Below are 12,599 nucleotides of genomic sequence, written 5' to 3'. Positions count from 1 at the left end.
GTAGTGGTTTGGGGTGGAGGTTTGGGTTGCTTTTAAATTGGCGTGTATGGCCCCTACATTTTATTGACTTTATTTATTCCTTTCTTGCTCTATTCCTGCCTTTACAGATTGGCATTGGCAAATACCTTCTGATGTAATGTCTTGGAATATTGAGAATGGCTGCCTGTGTCCTGAGTCATAGCCTGCATGTATGTGCAGAGTGGATGTGTTTTGCAAGGCAGGGCATCTCTGTACCGCGCGCTCGGGTACACGAGCATGTAGCCAAAGGAGGCTCCCCAAGAACACAGCTGCTCTGGATGTTTGCTAAATACTTCTGTCACCTTTGTCTCCCTGATCCCTCTGAGTCAGCCTGCAGTGGGTGTGTGTGGTACGTGCGTGCATTGGTAACCTTCATTCTCCGTGCTCCCAGGCTCTTTGCTGCGCATCAGAACTTTGTAACGCACGGTTTGGAACCGAGAACTGATGTGGAACTTTCCACCCAAAAGGAAACGCAGCTTTGGGTTGGATTCCTTCTCCTGAAGAGCCTGCCCGGGCCCTGGGCACAGTGTGGAACCAGGCCACAAGGCCCCTGTGGAAGGGCTCTATTAATTATTATCTTCCCCTTGGAGAACTGTGCCCAGGGTCATTCCTGTTTCTTCTAATGGGCCTACACAGCAGCACTAACATCCCCTCAGTTGTTTTGAATCTTGCTTCTGCACAGAGGAGGAATCTGTAATAGCCCTGATGAGTTGATGGCTTTCCATGGGAATACATGGAATTCCTGAATGAGGTGTCCAGTGTCCCAAAGGGCCACTGAAGCCTTGTGACTTCTATGGAGCCAGGCTGAGAGAGCTGGGCTGGGGCAGCCTGGAGAAGAGAAGGCTCCTGAAGGGGAGACCTGAGAGCAGCTCCAGTGCCTGAAGGGGCTGCAGGAAAGCTGGAGAGGGGCTTGGGACAAGGGATGGAGGGACAGGGCAAGGGGAATGGCTTTAACCTGCCAGAGGGGAGACTGAGATGAGCTCTTAGGCAGAAGCTCTTCCCTGTGAGGGTGCTGAGGTGCTGGCACAGGGTGCCCAGAGAAGCCGTGGCTGCCCCATCCCTGGCAGTGTTCAAGGCCAGGTTGGACACGGGCTTGGAGCAAGCTGCTCTAGTGGAAGGGGTCCCTGCCCGTGACAGGGGTTGGAGCTGGAGGAGCTTTAAGGTCCCTTCAACCCAAACCAGGCTGGGATTCTGTATATTGACCAGGTAGGGTCTTGCCTTAACAGCTGGTGGGGAAATGCCCCATCCCTTTCAGGGAAGTGGGATTGACTTTTCTGGTACAGCACTGAACCGATCAGTTGTGGACAGATTGGGGTTTGTGTTTGTTTGGGGCTGTTTTGGTGGGTTGGTTGGTTTGTTGGGTTTGGTCTGTTTAATGCAGCAATAACTCATTAGCGAAGCTTCTTGAGTGCCATGGGGAGGTTGTGAAATGAGTGGTTGCTCCATATGAAAGTCATAACAAGGCTTGTTTCTCAGAAATGTATAGCAAGGATTTCTCCCTACATGAGAAGTTGTGTAACGCATGGGAGGAAGGGGGAAGGATGGGCGCGTAGGGAACTGAAATTGCCTTTCTGAACCCCTCTTAATGCCTTTTGGTTCCTAATGAGAGCTGATATGATAGTAGCAAGAAGTGAAGGGATTTAAAGTCAGGAGGAAGCTGCAGCACAGACCTGCAGCAGCCAAACTGCTGGAAGCCCTCATCACCAGTAACCCTGCACAGAAAAGCCAGTGGGGATCGGTCCCTATTGCTCATTTGACCTGAGCAAAGGTGAGTGTGTTGTGGCCAAGTGCTCTTCCTCTTTACAAGCTCCGGTTGCAGTTTCACCTTTAGCTCTGCCTGCAGTCTGAGAACAATAACCAAGGGGCAGCTGATAGCGGAACCCAACTTTGTCCTCAGCCACTCGTGTGCTGCTGCCATGCGCTGCACGTATGGGAGTTAAAGGCTGTGTGGTGGTGTATTCCTTCAGATTGGTGGTGTATTCGTTCACATTGGTGGTGTATTTGTTCAGATTGGTGATGTATTCCTTCAGATTGGTGGTGTAATCCTTCAGATTGGTGGTGTAATCATTCAGATTGGTGGTGTATTTGTTCACATTGGTGGTGTATTTGTTCAGATTGGTGATGTATTCCTTCAGATTGGTGGTGTATTCATTCAGATTGGTGCTGTATTCGTTCACATTGGTGGTGTATTCCTTCAGATTGGTGGTGTATTCGTTCACACTGGTGGTGTAATCATTCAGATCGGTGCTGTATTCGTTCAGATCGGTGCTGTATTCGTTCACATTGGTGGTGTAATCATTCAGATTGGTGGTGTATTCGTTCACATTGGTGCTGTATTCGTTCAGATCGGTGGTGTAATCATTCAGATCAGTGCTGTATTCGTTCAGATCGGTGCTGTATTCGTTCAGATCAGTGCTGTATTCGTTCAGATCGGTGCTGTAATCATTCAGATCGGTGCTGTATTCGTTCAGATCGATGGTGTAATCATTCAGATCGGTGCTGTATTCGTTCAGATCGGTGCTGTATTCGTTCAGATCGGTGCTGTATTCGTTCAGATCGGTGCTGTATTCGTTCAGATCGGTGCTGTAATCATTCAGATTGGTGCTGTATTCGTTCAGATCGGTGCTGTATTCGTTCAGATTGGTGTTGCATTTGCAGCTGCACGGTACCCCTGCAGCCATGCACCGAGCTGAGAGCTTGCAGCACATTACAGAACCATTTCCAGTTTTGCTTTCCCACCAGGACTCCAGCCTGTTCGAGTTACTTCTTCCCCAAGAGCTCAGTGCAGGCACTGAATTGAAGGGGTGTTTGTGTCCTCGCCCTATAAAATGCTGGTGTGCTTTCATCCGGACCTCGCAGGCTGCGAGAATCGCTTCACACCTTTAGCAGGAAGCCAACTTTCTCAATCAGCTTTGAGTCAGACTGGGAGGAAGGGTTGTAAGGAGACCTTTGCTGCTTGAGGGCTCGCGGTGGTGGTCACTTGAGCAGCCAGGCTGAGTAAATGTAGTGTGTGGCTGTCAGGCGAGTCAATAACCCTGTTGTGCAGATGTGGAACCTGCCTGCCACGATGCCAGTGAGTGACAGTGGGCACCAGTGCTCTGCTATTTCTGACCCAGACAACTGTCCCCAGCCCAGGATCACCATTTCCCCTTTCGGTTCTTAGCTCTTCTGCATCATTTCCTCTCTAAGGTTTTTCAGGCGTGGATGGTGGCTGTAATCATAAAGGAGATCACAATCGGTTGCCTCTTTGTGGTTGTATTTTGCTTACCTACGGGCAAAAAGCTGGGGACACAATAAAATAACAACGGGGAAGTCTTGCTCAGCTCACAGTGTGTTTGTGATCGCTTGAGCAAAGCAGGGAACAGGACATAGAGTTTCAGCTGGAGAGGCCTCGGATAATGATCCATAAAATTAGTTCAGACTGAAAAATGATTCCTTCCAAGCAGCCCAAGCATGAAGGTATCAGCTTTCTGTTAAGCCTTAGGTCCCAGTCCAAAGGTCTTGAACGGGACGTAGGCTTTCTTAACTGTGCTCTGGTTCTTAGGCAGCTCCCGTGATCCCAGCAGGATCCCTGCACCTCCCTTCCACAGCACAGCTCCTGCAGGGTGCTGCAAGGAGATGCATCCTATGTGGCCAGCGAGCTTGGATTTGCCTTTAGCTGCCCACTGGCCCAGATCCCAGGGGCAGAAGGAGAGCACCAAGGAGGCACGTTCCCTAACTGTCCATTCTGTGTGGTAATGGAATGTGATTCATCAGCCATCACCAAGGAAACAGGGAGCAGGTCAGAATATGCTGCTTTACCTGGACTCAGGGTTTGGGTTCTTGCAGAAACCGTGTCTTTAGAGTTCTTAATTCATAGGAAAATTCCTGCTTGGCCTGAAAAGTTGGCTGGGGTTCTGTGGGTACTGAAGCTACTACCAGAAAACAACTGGATTTTACTATGCAGTGACTCATGGATTGTAATTAACTCGGTTTAGATGTGTTTTCGCTGCTGACAGTAATCCAGCTATGCCTGCTCTGCCCAAAACTGATGGTAGATTGACAGAAGAGAAATGCAGTTTAGTTTAAACCAGTGTAAGCCGTGGTACCTTGTGGTGCTGCCGGAGCTCTTGGCTTTCCCATCCCGCAGAGAAATCGTTCCCCAGGCAGCTGCAGTTTAATCTGTGTCCTTTCTGTTGAGGAGAGCCCTGCAGAGGAGCCGCGGGAGGAGGAGGAGCCAGGAGATGGCAGTGGAGCTGATCGCTGCCTGCTTCTCCAGGCAGCAAATGAAGTGGATGAAGGAAGGCAGCTTCTGCTCTGCCAGTATCCAGGCTGGGATCCGAAGTAACTCACTGAAGTAGGAAACATCTCCAGCGTGCAGCTTGTTCCTAACTCCTTGCTAATGCCCTGGTCCCTCAGGCGATCACGTTGCTGAAGTGCTTCCCTAATGAGAGCCGCTGAGCACTATGTCCGTGTTGCAGTGACTCCTCATGGCTCTTGCCAGCTCAATTGTCTGAGCTCCTTTAGGAATTGCACTGAGACAGAGCCCACAGTTTTGTCCTCGAGTGTTTTCTAAACGCACTCAGCAACTGGGGGCTGCGATGAGACGTTTGTCACTCCGGTCAGTCTCTTCAGAACCCGTTGTGCTGATCCGTGCCAGTTATGTTGGGTGACTGGCAGGGAGTCGGAGGCTTTTTAGGCTTGGTTTATGACAAAGCAGGCTGAGATTGGACTTGCTTCCATGGGTGAGAATAGGATTTCCAGCAGGATGAGGGCAGCGTGCTCTAGGAGAGCTGCAGGTACTGAGAGCATCACCTTGCTCTGCTCACCAGCACGGTGGTGAGAGCGTGGCCAGCGTGTCCTGTGTGGAGATGATCAGTGTTACCTGGGCATCTCCTGTGCCAGCTCAGCAGAAGCTCATCCCATCAGATGAAAAGCCCAGTCTTGCTGCCTACATTTCCTGTTTTCTCCATGTTATATAGAACTGAACATATAAAATAGATTGGCTGCTGATGGGCAGTGAGCTAACCACTGCTCTGGTGCGTCCTTATTGGTGACTTTCAATGCTAAATACAAAACCAAAGCCCATGTCAACAGGAGGAACGCAGGGAGGTTCCATGAAGTGAATGGAGCTCGCTGTTGTCTTGCTTGTTAGTTCTTTAAGGTTTTCCTGATATTGACCATATAAATATTATTCAACCACCAAACCTCTGTTGCTATAAAAGACACTTTATTAGAGAACACTGTTGAGACAGCAGGAAGTGACTGGCTGCAATTGATGGTTCCTTTATCCATGTGCCTTGGAGACTGAGCCATAGGGATAGTAAAGGAAAGCTTTGGTTTTACACGGAGCCCATGGGCACAAGGGGGTCTGGCACAGATTCCATGGGTAAGCCATAACCCAGCTTGCTCTGTGCGCTGCAGGATGGAGGTGAAGCAGGGGAGGGATGGGCCACAGGACGTGGATGCTGCGGGCTTTAGCGCTGGTTGATGGGTGCTGATGCAACCTCGGGGGTGAGAAAACGGGACCCGCTCCAAGGGAAACGTGCGCCGGGCGAGGGCCGCCTGCCTGTCCCGGGGCTGCAGGGAGCCGGCTCAGCCCATGCAGCAGGCGCTGTCCTCACTTGCTCTCCACGGTTCTTAACAGTGGAAAATCACTGGGATACGAGGATCGCTCCCCGCCAGGCTCCTCCGTCTGCCATGGGTCGGGAACGATCTTTGCCCCACTGCCCCTCAGGGGGAAGGAGATGGGAGGCAGCAGAGAATTTGCCCTTTTGAGGGCCGCGTACCCACTGCTGCGGTTTGAACACGGCTGCTGGGTTAACAGGGGCTGGCCTAGCTCCAGAGGTGGGGAACACGTAAGGAGGGCAATCATAGCCCACACTGCCGGGGAAGCGGGGTGCGCTCTGCCTCACCCCCGCGAATGCCTCCGGCTCCATGAGGGATAAAGCAGTTCCCTGGTAGCCGGGTTGGTGCTGGGGGAGGCTGCCGCTGTTGGCACATAGCGGAGGGTGTCCTTCAGCAGCAGGGCGAGGCTGAAGGTCTCAGAATAGCAGCGGTTTGGCCGCAGCAGCGCTCGGAGCTCTGACCGGTGCCAGCCGGGGGGCATGGAGAGCTTGGGGCGCTACCGCTGGAGCGCGACGTGGCGGCCCCCGGAGCAGCGGCGGGCACAAAACCGCGGCCTTTTTGCAGAGCTTTGCCCTTTTATTTGCGTCCTTCTATTCTCGACCGTCCCTAATTAAAGGCAGGGCAAAACCCAGCCTCGGACGGGCGCGTCCCCTCCCTGCCGCCGGGCTCGGAACAAGCGCGGCTCTGTGCGGTTACCGGCGCTGTGCGGGCTCCTGCAAAGCCCCCGGTGCCGCGGCACCGCCGCGCTGCAGCCCAGGGCAGGACGTGGGGTGCGGGCGCGCCCGTGCCCCCCCCGCCCGTTTTGGGCATGGCCGGGGGGCTGCTCCCCCCCCCTTGTTTTGGGGCAAAATCCCCCCAAAACGGTTAAATTGTTTCTTAATGATGGTTTTACTGATGCTGGGGGGGGGGGGGGGGGGGGAGCCCCTTTAGTGAGCGGCCCCGCCCGCGGGAAAAGGGAGTGCCTCCGGCAGGCCCCGCCCCCTGTGTGCGTGCGGGTGCGGCTGCCATTGGCTGAGCGGGCTGTGACGTGTGCGGACTGCGGTTGTTCCGCGGGGCTCCGTTTGCGTCGCCTTAAAGGGGCCGCGCTCGCGGCAGCCCCGGCAGCGGCGCCGGCCCCGCCGCACCGCACCGAGCACCCGCCGAGGGGCTGCGGCCGCCTCCGCACCCGCCGGCACCGGGGCGGTTCCAACCCGGTAAGGGGGCTCCGGGGGTTCATCGGTGCGAGGCGGCACCGGGGCGGCCGCTGCCGGTACCGGGAGGCGCCGACCTGGCGGGAGGCTCCGAGGAGCCGTGCCCCGGGTGTGGGCTCCGGGAGGTGCCGGTATCCGCTGCGGCCGGTACCGGGAGGTGCCGATCCTGCGGGGAGCGGGCGGACGGTGCCGGTACCGGAGGGTCCGTGCGCGGGTCGGGACAGCCGGTACCGGGAGGTGCCTCCCGGCAGCGATCGTGCCATGAGTCCCCCCCCGTTGCGGCTGTCACCGGTACCGGAGCGCCCGGGGAGCGGCCGAGCGTGAGCGGGGCCGGAGCGCGCCGGTGCCTGCACCGGAGCAGCCGCCGCTGCCACTCGGGGCTGGCGCCGGCTCCGGTGCCCTGGAGGGCGCGAGGCCGCGGGGTGCGAGCTCCCGGCGGCGGCGGCTCCGGCACCGCAGCGGGGGATCCGGTTTCGGACTCCCTCAACCCGGCACCCGCAGCGGTTTTGGGGTGAAACCCGCGTGTTTTGAGGCTGCTGGGGGCAGCGCAGAGGGCGCCGGGGGCTGCGGTGACGCTGCGAGTCGGGAGCAGCCGCCGTAAACCCGGGGTGCCCGGGACCGCGTCCCCGTCCCCGTTCCCTGGGGCTGGGGTGAAGCAGGAGCCGCGGAGCAGGGGAAGGGGTGCGGTGGCACCGGGCAGGGCTGGCTGAGACCCCCCGAGCAGGAGGACTTTATCCTCTTGGTCTGCCCTTAATCCTGGTCTGGGAGGTGGGCACTTGCGTTTGCCAAAGGTCAGTGGTGAAATTAGGGTGAAAAACGTTAAAATCGGGCAAAAGCTGGGTCTGGCGGGTGAGAAAATCCAGCCCCGGGGCTGGGAAATGCCCCCGGGTCCCCTCCGCAGTTCCCGGCTCCGGGAGCGGGCGCTGATCCCCATGCGCACGGCGGAGGGCGGGGGGGCAGCTCCGCACCGCTCCTCTGCGCGCAGCTTGTCCTGCCCTGACCCCTCCCAAGGCTTGAGGCTGCAGCGATAACGGGGGTGGGGAGCACTGCGGGGCCCGCTGGGGACGGGAGGACCCCGGGAAGGCTGGAGGAAAGCTCAGGGGGCTGGGGCTGAGCCCAGCAGCTCCTTGCTGTTACCCAGCGGGTTCCGATCCTCAGCCTGGGCTCGGTTGGAGCCTTTCCTCTTTGATGGGATTAGGGAGCAAATCCCCCTCTTCTGTTCCAACATCCAGGCTTTGCATCATGGTCGGAAGCGCGGCCGCTTTTCCCTTGGCTTGGAGGGAGTCCCTGTTTTGTGGACGCTGGACGGACGCGTTCCCGGGAAGCAGGCGCCGGGTGAGTCATCTCCGTGCAGAAATAGCTCTGCTGGGAGCAGTGCCACGATCCCCATGGGATTCACTTCTCCCTGCTCCGGGTGGAGCCCATTGCGCCATCCCACGGCGCTACCGGTGTGCCCAGGGCCAGGATTGGAGTCGCGGAGGACTGGGGGCTTCCCAGTCCTGCATGGGGCAGAGCCAGGGGTTGAGGTCCCCCAGCTGGGCTCGTCCTTGGTGAGCACTGGTTTATGAAGTCATTCCCAACGCTGGGATCTCCCTTTTCTGTATCCTAAGGGGAAAACAGCACATACGGAAAGGGCATCGCTTGCCCCACAGCCCCCAGAGGCTGGTGGTAAATCCCATCCCGGGCCTTTATTCCCTAAATAACTCTGGTTTAGGTTTTAATGTCTCCTTTGCATAAAAGGAATGCACCTTTGGATGCAGTGAATTGAGGGCAGAGAGCAGAAGGCAGCTCTTGCAGGAGCATGGTGGGATGCTCTGGTCTCCCGCTGGTGGATGGGAACAGCATTGTCCAAGCAGACTTCATGGATTATCATTTTCCTTAGAAATCCCATAGAAAACAGCCCAGGGGCCTCTTTCCTCCCCACTAACTCCCCAAGGGAAGCTAAACAGCAGGCTCCATGCAGCTGCAAGGACACCAGGGCAAGGAGCCCAATGCAGCAACTGGGAGCAGTTGGATTTATCCCTGCTGGGGCTCACGATGCTTTAGGAAGAGCAAAGGAGCCCTGGGGAGCTGCAGGGACCTGTGCTGAGGTTGGTGATGGGCTCACCAAGGAGGGAGCCAGGAGAGACCAAACTGGTTTTGCTCCAGCTTCTGATATAGAACCATGGAGCCCCAGCCTGGTTTGGGTTGAAGGGACCTCAGCGCTCATCCAGCTCCAAGCACCGCACGGGCAGGGGCATCTTCCACTGGAGCAAAATGCAAGGACCTTGGGCCAAAAAGAGCTTTCCCAATGCAGGTCCCTGTTGTCCCTTCGTGTGCCCACGGTGGTGCCCACAGGATCAGTGAGCCCATTCCCCGTAGCACAAAGTCTCCTCCTTAAGGCTTCGACCCAAGGTCTTTTCTCACCACTGGCAGCTCTTTAGGGCCTCAAAAGAGACCAAAAGGACAATTCCTCTTTCATGTTTGGTCTTTTTCTGTTTCTCTCCCTTTGGACCTGCAATTTGTGGTGGCTGATCCCACGCCCAGGCTAAATGGAGCATTCCTTGGCTTCAGATGATGCCTGCAAACAGCCCTTGGCTTCTGCTGGGGGCTTCCACAAAGCAATGCCTGGCGTCTGGTTGGGAGGCTCCTCAGGACCCAGGCGTCCAGCTGGGCTCTCATCGCGGCTGTGGTTTGTGCTTCCAGCACAGTCCTGGGTCGCGCTGGTGCCCAAAATAGGTTGGTGCTGGGCTCCCATCCAGCCCAGGCCCCCCACAGAGCACCTTGGGCTGCAAACCCCCCCCTGCTGCCGCGTGCTGGCGGCCAAATCACTGCAGGCTCCCAGCCCGGCCGAGCTGCGCTGCTGGTGCCCAGTTAAAGTCAGCCCTGTCCCAGGGGGTGATTGCTCTGCCTGCTCCGTGCCGGGAGGAGGCCGCCATTGAAAACCCATCCCAAACTATTCCTACTGGGAAAAACCCAGGGCACCGCTGGAACGGAGCGCGTGCTGCTGGGGTCGATGCGGTCGATGCCCGCTCTCACGTGCAGCAAAGCCCGGGTGCTCGGGGGAATTAAGAGGGTTCACAAGCATTAAAGGGGCTCTGCAGAGGCTCCTTTAATTCCTCCATTCCCGGGACAAAAGGTCCCGAGTTTGGGAATTGGCTGCAGGACCCGGCTGTGCCATTTGGTGCCGGACCCATTAACAACCCCGCTCTGTCCTTGGTGCTTTGCAGGCGGAGGAGCCCTGAGCGCTGCCTTCAGCGAGACGCTGCCCACAGAGTGATGCTCTTACCATGAAAAGGTGCTGTGAGGGCGTGGGGCTGCCATGCCTCTTTAAGGTCAGTGCCGTGCGCACCCGCAGCATCCCCTCTCGGGAGCAGGAATTGGGGTCCCCATCCTGCAGGTCTCCGGTCGGGGTCATGGGAGCAGCGGGAGGTGCTGCAGGGGCCGTGGTGGCTTTAGGAGGGAGGCTCCAGGTCCGCTTTGGGGGTTAGAGCGGGGCGGGAGGAAGCTCCGAGTGACCCCAGGCTTTGTGGTGCCTGCAGAGCCCGACCTGGGGAGGGAGCTGTGCCCGGGTGATGGAGCAAGAATCAGCTTGTAAAGTGTTCTCCTGTTGGGAAGAGCCAGACTGGTCCTGCAGGGACACAAACCCCTTCTGGGGATAAACCCACCCCAAAGTGTCCGGGGGAGGACGGATGCGGAGCTCGCTCGGCCCAGTGACCCCTTGACTGCAGGAACGGGATTAGCGCTGGCAAAATGAGCTCTTTATAGGCAGGATAAAGGCCTTAGGGCCGGGGTGAGGGATGCCAGCAGGGATTAACCCCCGCCCCCCGAGCCTCGCTGGGCCCAGCTGCAGGGGCTGAGTTGGCCAAGGAGCATGGCAGGGCCGGCAGCACCCCGCTGCTGCGGTGCCACCGTGGCTGTGCCAAGCGCCTCGCGCTAACGGCGGGCACGCTCCTGCCCCGCAGGGTGTCGGCATGGCCGGGGCCCGGCCGCCCCGGTTCCTCCTGGTCTTTGACTTCGACGAGACCATCATCAACGAGAACAGCGACGAGTCCATCGTGCGCGCGGCGCCGGGGCAGGCGCTCCCGGACCACATCCGCCAGACCTTCCGCGAGGGCTCCTACAACGAGTACATGCAGCGGGTCCTGGCCTACCTGGGGGACCAGGGCGTCAAGATGGGCGCCTTCAAGAGCGTGTACGAGAGCATCCCGCTGTCCCCCGGCGTGCCAGACCTCTTCCAGTTCCTCTCCAAGCACCACGAGCTCTTCGAGGTCATCCTCATCTCCGACGCCAACATGTTCGGCATCGAATGCGCCCTGAAGGCAGCTGGGTTCTACTCCCTCTTCCGCAAGGTCTTCAGCAACCCGGCCAGCTTCGACAAGAGGGGGTACCTCACCCTGGGGCCCTACCACAGCCACAAGTGCCTTGACTGCCCGGCCAACATGTGCAAGCGCAAGATCCTGACCGAATACCTGGCGGAGAGAGCCCAGGAGGAGCTGGAGTTCGAGAGGGTTTTCTACGTCGGAGATGGTGCCAATGACTTCTGCCCTGCCGCCGCTCTGACCGCCGCGGACGTGGCCTTCCCACGGAAGGGCTTCCCCATGCACCGGCTCACCCAGGAGATGGAGAAGAAGCAGCCGGGAGCCTTCCAGGCCACCGTTGTCCCCTGGGAATCAGCTGCGGAGGTCGCCCGCTACCTGCAGGAGCTCCTCAAGAAGTGCTGATGGCTCGGAGGGGATCTGGGCGCTAGGAGAGGATGGGAGAGGAGATGCTGGGGGGGGTCACCCCGTGGACCCCCCACTCATCGGCACCGCTCGCTTGGCCCCGCTCCTGGGCTCCTTTCCTCTCCAGCTCCTTCCTCCCCGCTGATACAAGCACTTTCTCCAGGTCCCCCTTCCCCTGCCCCATGGAGGTGAAGCCTTCTCTATGCACTCGGTGTTTGCCAACACTAAAGGTGATTTGGGGGGGGGGGGGGGGGGGGGCTTGGTTTTCTTCCCTTCCCCTTTTGACTTCACAAGGGCAGTTCCCAAAGGACCAGGCTGGGTCCTCCCCACGGCTGGGCCCTGCACGTGCTTCCTCGCGCCTCCATCCTCCTCAGCCGCCCGGCCTGGCCATGAGCTGCCTGCTGCTGCCTTCATCCCGATGCCCCGGGGCTCTTTGCCTCTTCACGAGGCCGCTGGAAATGGAACCCAGGGAATCTGAGCTGCCCGAGCTCCCCCTCTGCATCCCAGCCCCGCTCCTGGGCCTGGCGATGGAGCCATCGTCCCTTGGGATTGATTCCCTAACGCCCCTGACACGAGGAGCAGGAAGCCTTTGGGAAGGTGGTGCCTGGGAAAACGCCTCCTCCAGCCCATCCCCGGGGCACTGCAGCTGCGTCCGAAGAGGAGGAGCTGCCCTTGCCTTCCACTGCCATCCTCTGCTTCTGCTTCCAGGGCAGGTTCCTCCTCATCCCGAGCCATCACCGGGCACCTCCCCGTGGCCGCTGGTTCAGACCAGCTCCCCCCGGACCCTGGGGATGAGTTTCCCTCCTGCCCTGGCTGAGAGGTGCGGAGGCTCCCCCGGGAGGTCTGGTGCTGAGCGCTTCCCTGGCACCAGGTCCCCTGGCCCCTGCAGTATTAACGCCCCCTCCGAGCGTGCTGCAGAGGGGACCTTCAGCCTTCACTGCTCTCTGGTGTTGGCTTCTCCCGGATTTCTCCACAGCCTTAATGGCCCCTGAGGGTGGTGGAAACCCCTCCAAAGCATAGGAACCCCAGCACAAACCTGAGCAGTGATAACCAAAGCAGCCCCGAGTTGTTCCTCCTCTTC

The 12,599-nt window shown here is 58.3% G+C and overlaps 1 protein-coding gene across 2 annotated transcripts; it reads left to right on the top strand.

Moving 5' to 3' along the window:
* The first annotated feature begins 6,799 nt into the window (after window positions 1-6,799).
* Window positions 6,800-11,587, top strand: PHOSPHO1 (phosphoethanolamine/phosphocholine phosphatase 1). 2 transcript variants are annotated; one of them, XM_061477491.1, is made up of 4 exons: window positions 6,800-6,818; window positions 8,048-8,150; window positions 10,025-10,129; window positions 10,760-11,587. In XM_061477491.1, the coding sequence occupies exons 3-4, from the start codon at window positions 10,085-10,087 to the stop codon at window positions 11,516-11,518; spliced, it is 804 nt and encodes a 267-aa protein (XP_061333475.1). In that variant the 5' UTR covers window positions 6,800-6,818; window positions 8,048-8,150; window positions 10,025-10,084; the 3' UTR covers window positions 11,519-11,587. The 2 variants fall into 2 exon arrangements, with proteins under 2 accessions (XP_061333475.1, XP_061333473.1); XM_061477489.1 differs by lacking the exon at window positions 6,800-6,818 and adding an exon at window positions 6,995-7,106.
* Window positions 11,588-12,599: the final 1,012 nt, after the last annotated feature.

This window comes from Pezoporus flaviventris, unplaced genomic scaffold, assembly GCF_033815535.1.
Source record: "Pezoporus flaviventris isolate CSIRO_AGI_PZ_B2104156 unplaced genomic scaffold, CSIRO_AGI_Pfla_v1 ptg000107l, whole genome shotgun sequence".
NCBI lineage: Eukaryota > Metazoa > Chordata > Aves > Psittaciformes > Psittacidae > Pezoporus > Pezoporus flaviventris.
This window is presented reverse-complemented; position numbering and strand designations above follow the sequence as displayed.

Bases quoted from the DNA above. Each gene is read 5' to 3' on its own strand.
- PHOSPHO1 (XM_061477491.1), top strand. From the start codon at position 10,085: ATGAAAAGGTGCTGTGAGGGCGTGGGGCTGCCATGCCTCTTTAAG. The intron at 10,130-10,759 runs GTCAGTGCCGTG...CCTGCCCCGCAG, and splicing joins GGCTGCCATGCCTCTTTAAG to GGTGTCGGCATGGCCGGGGC.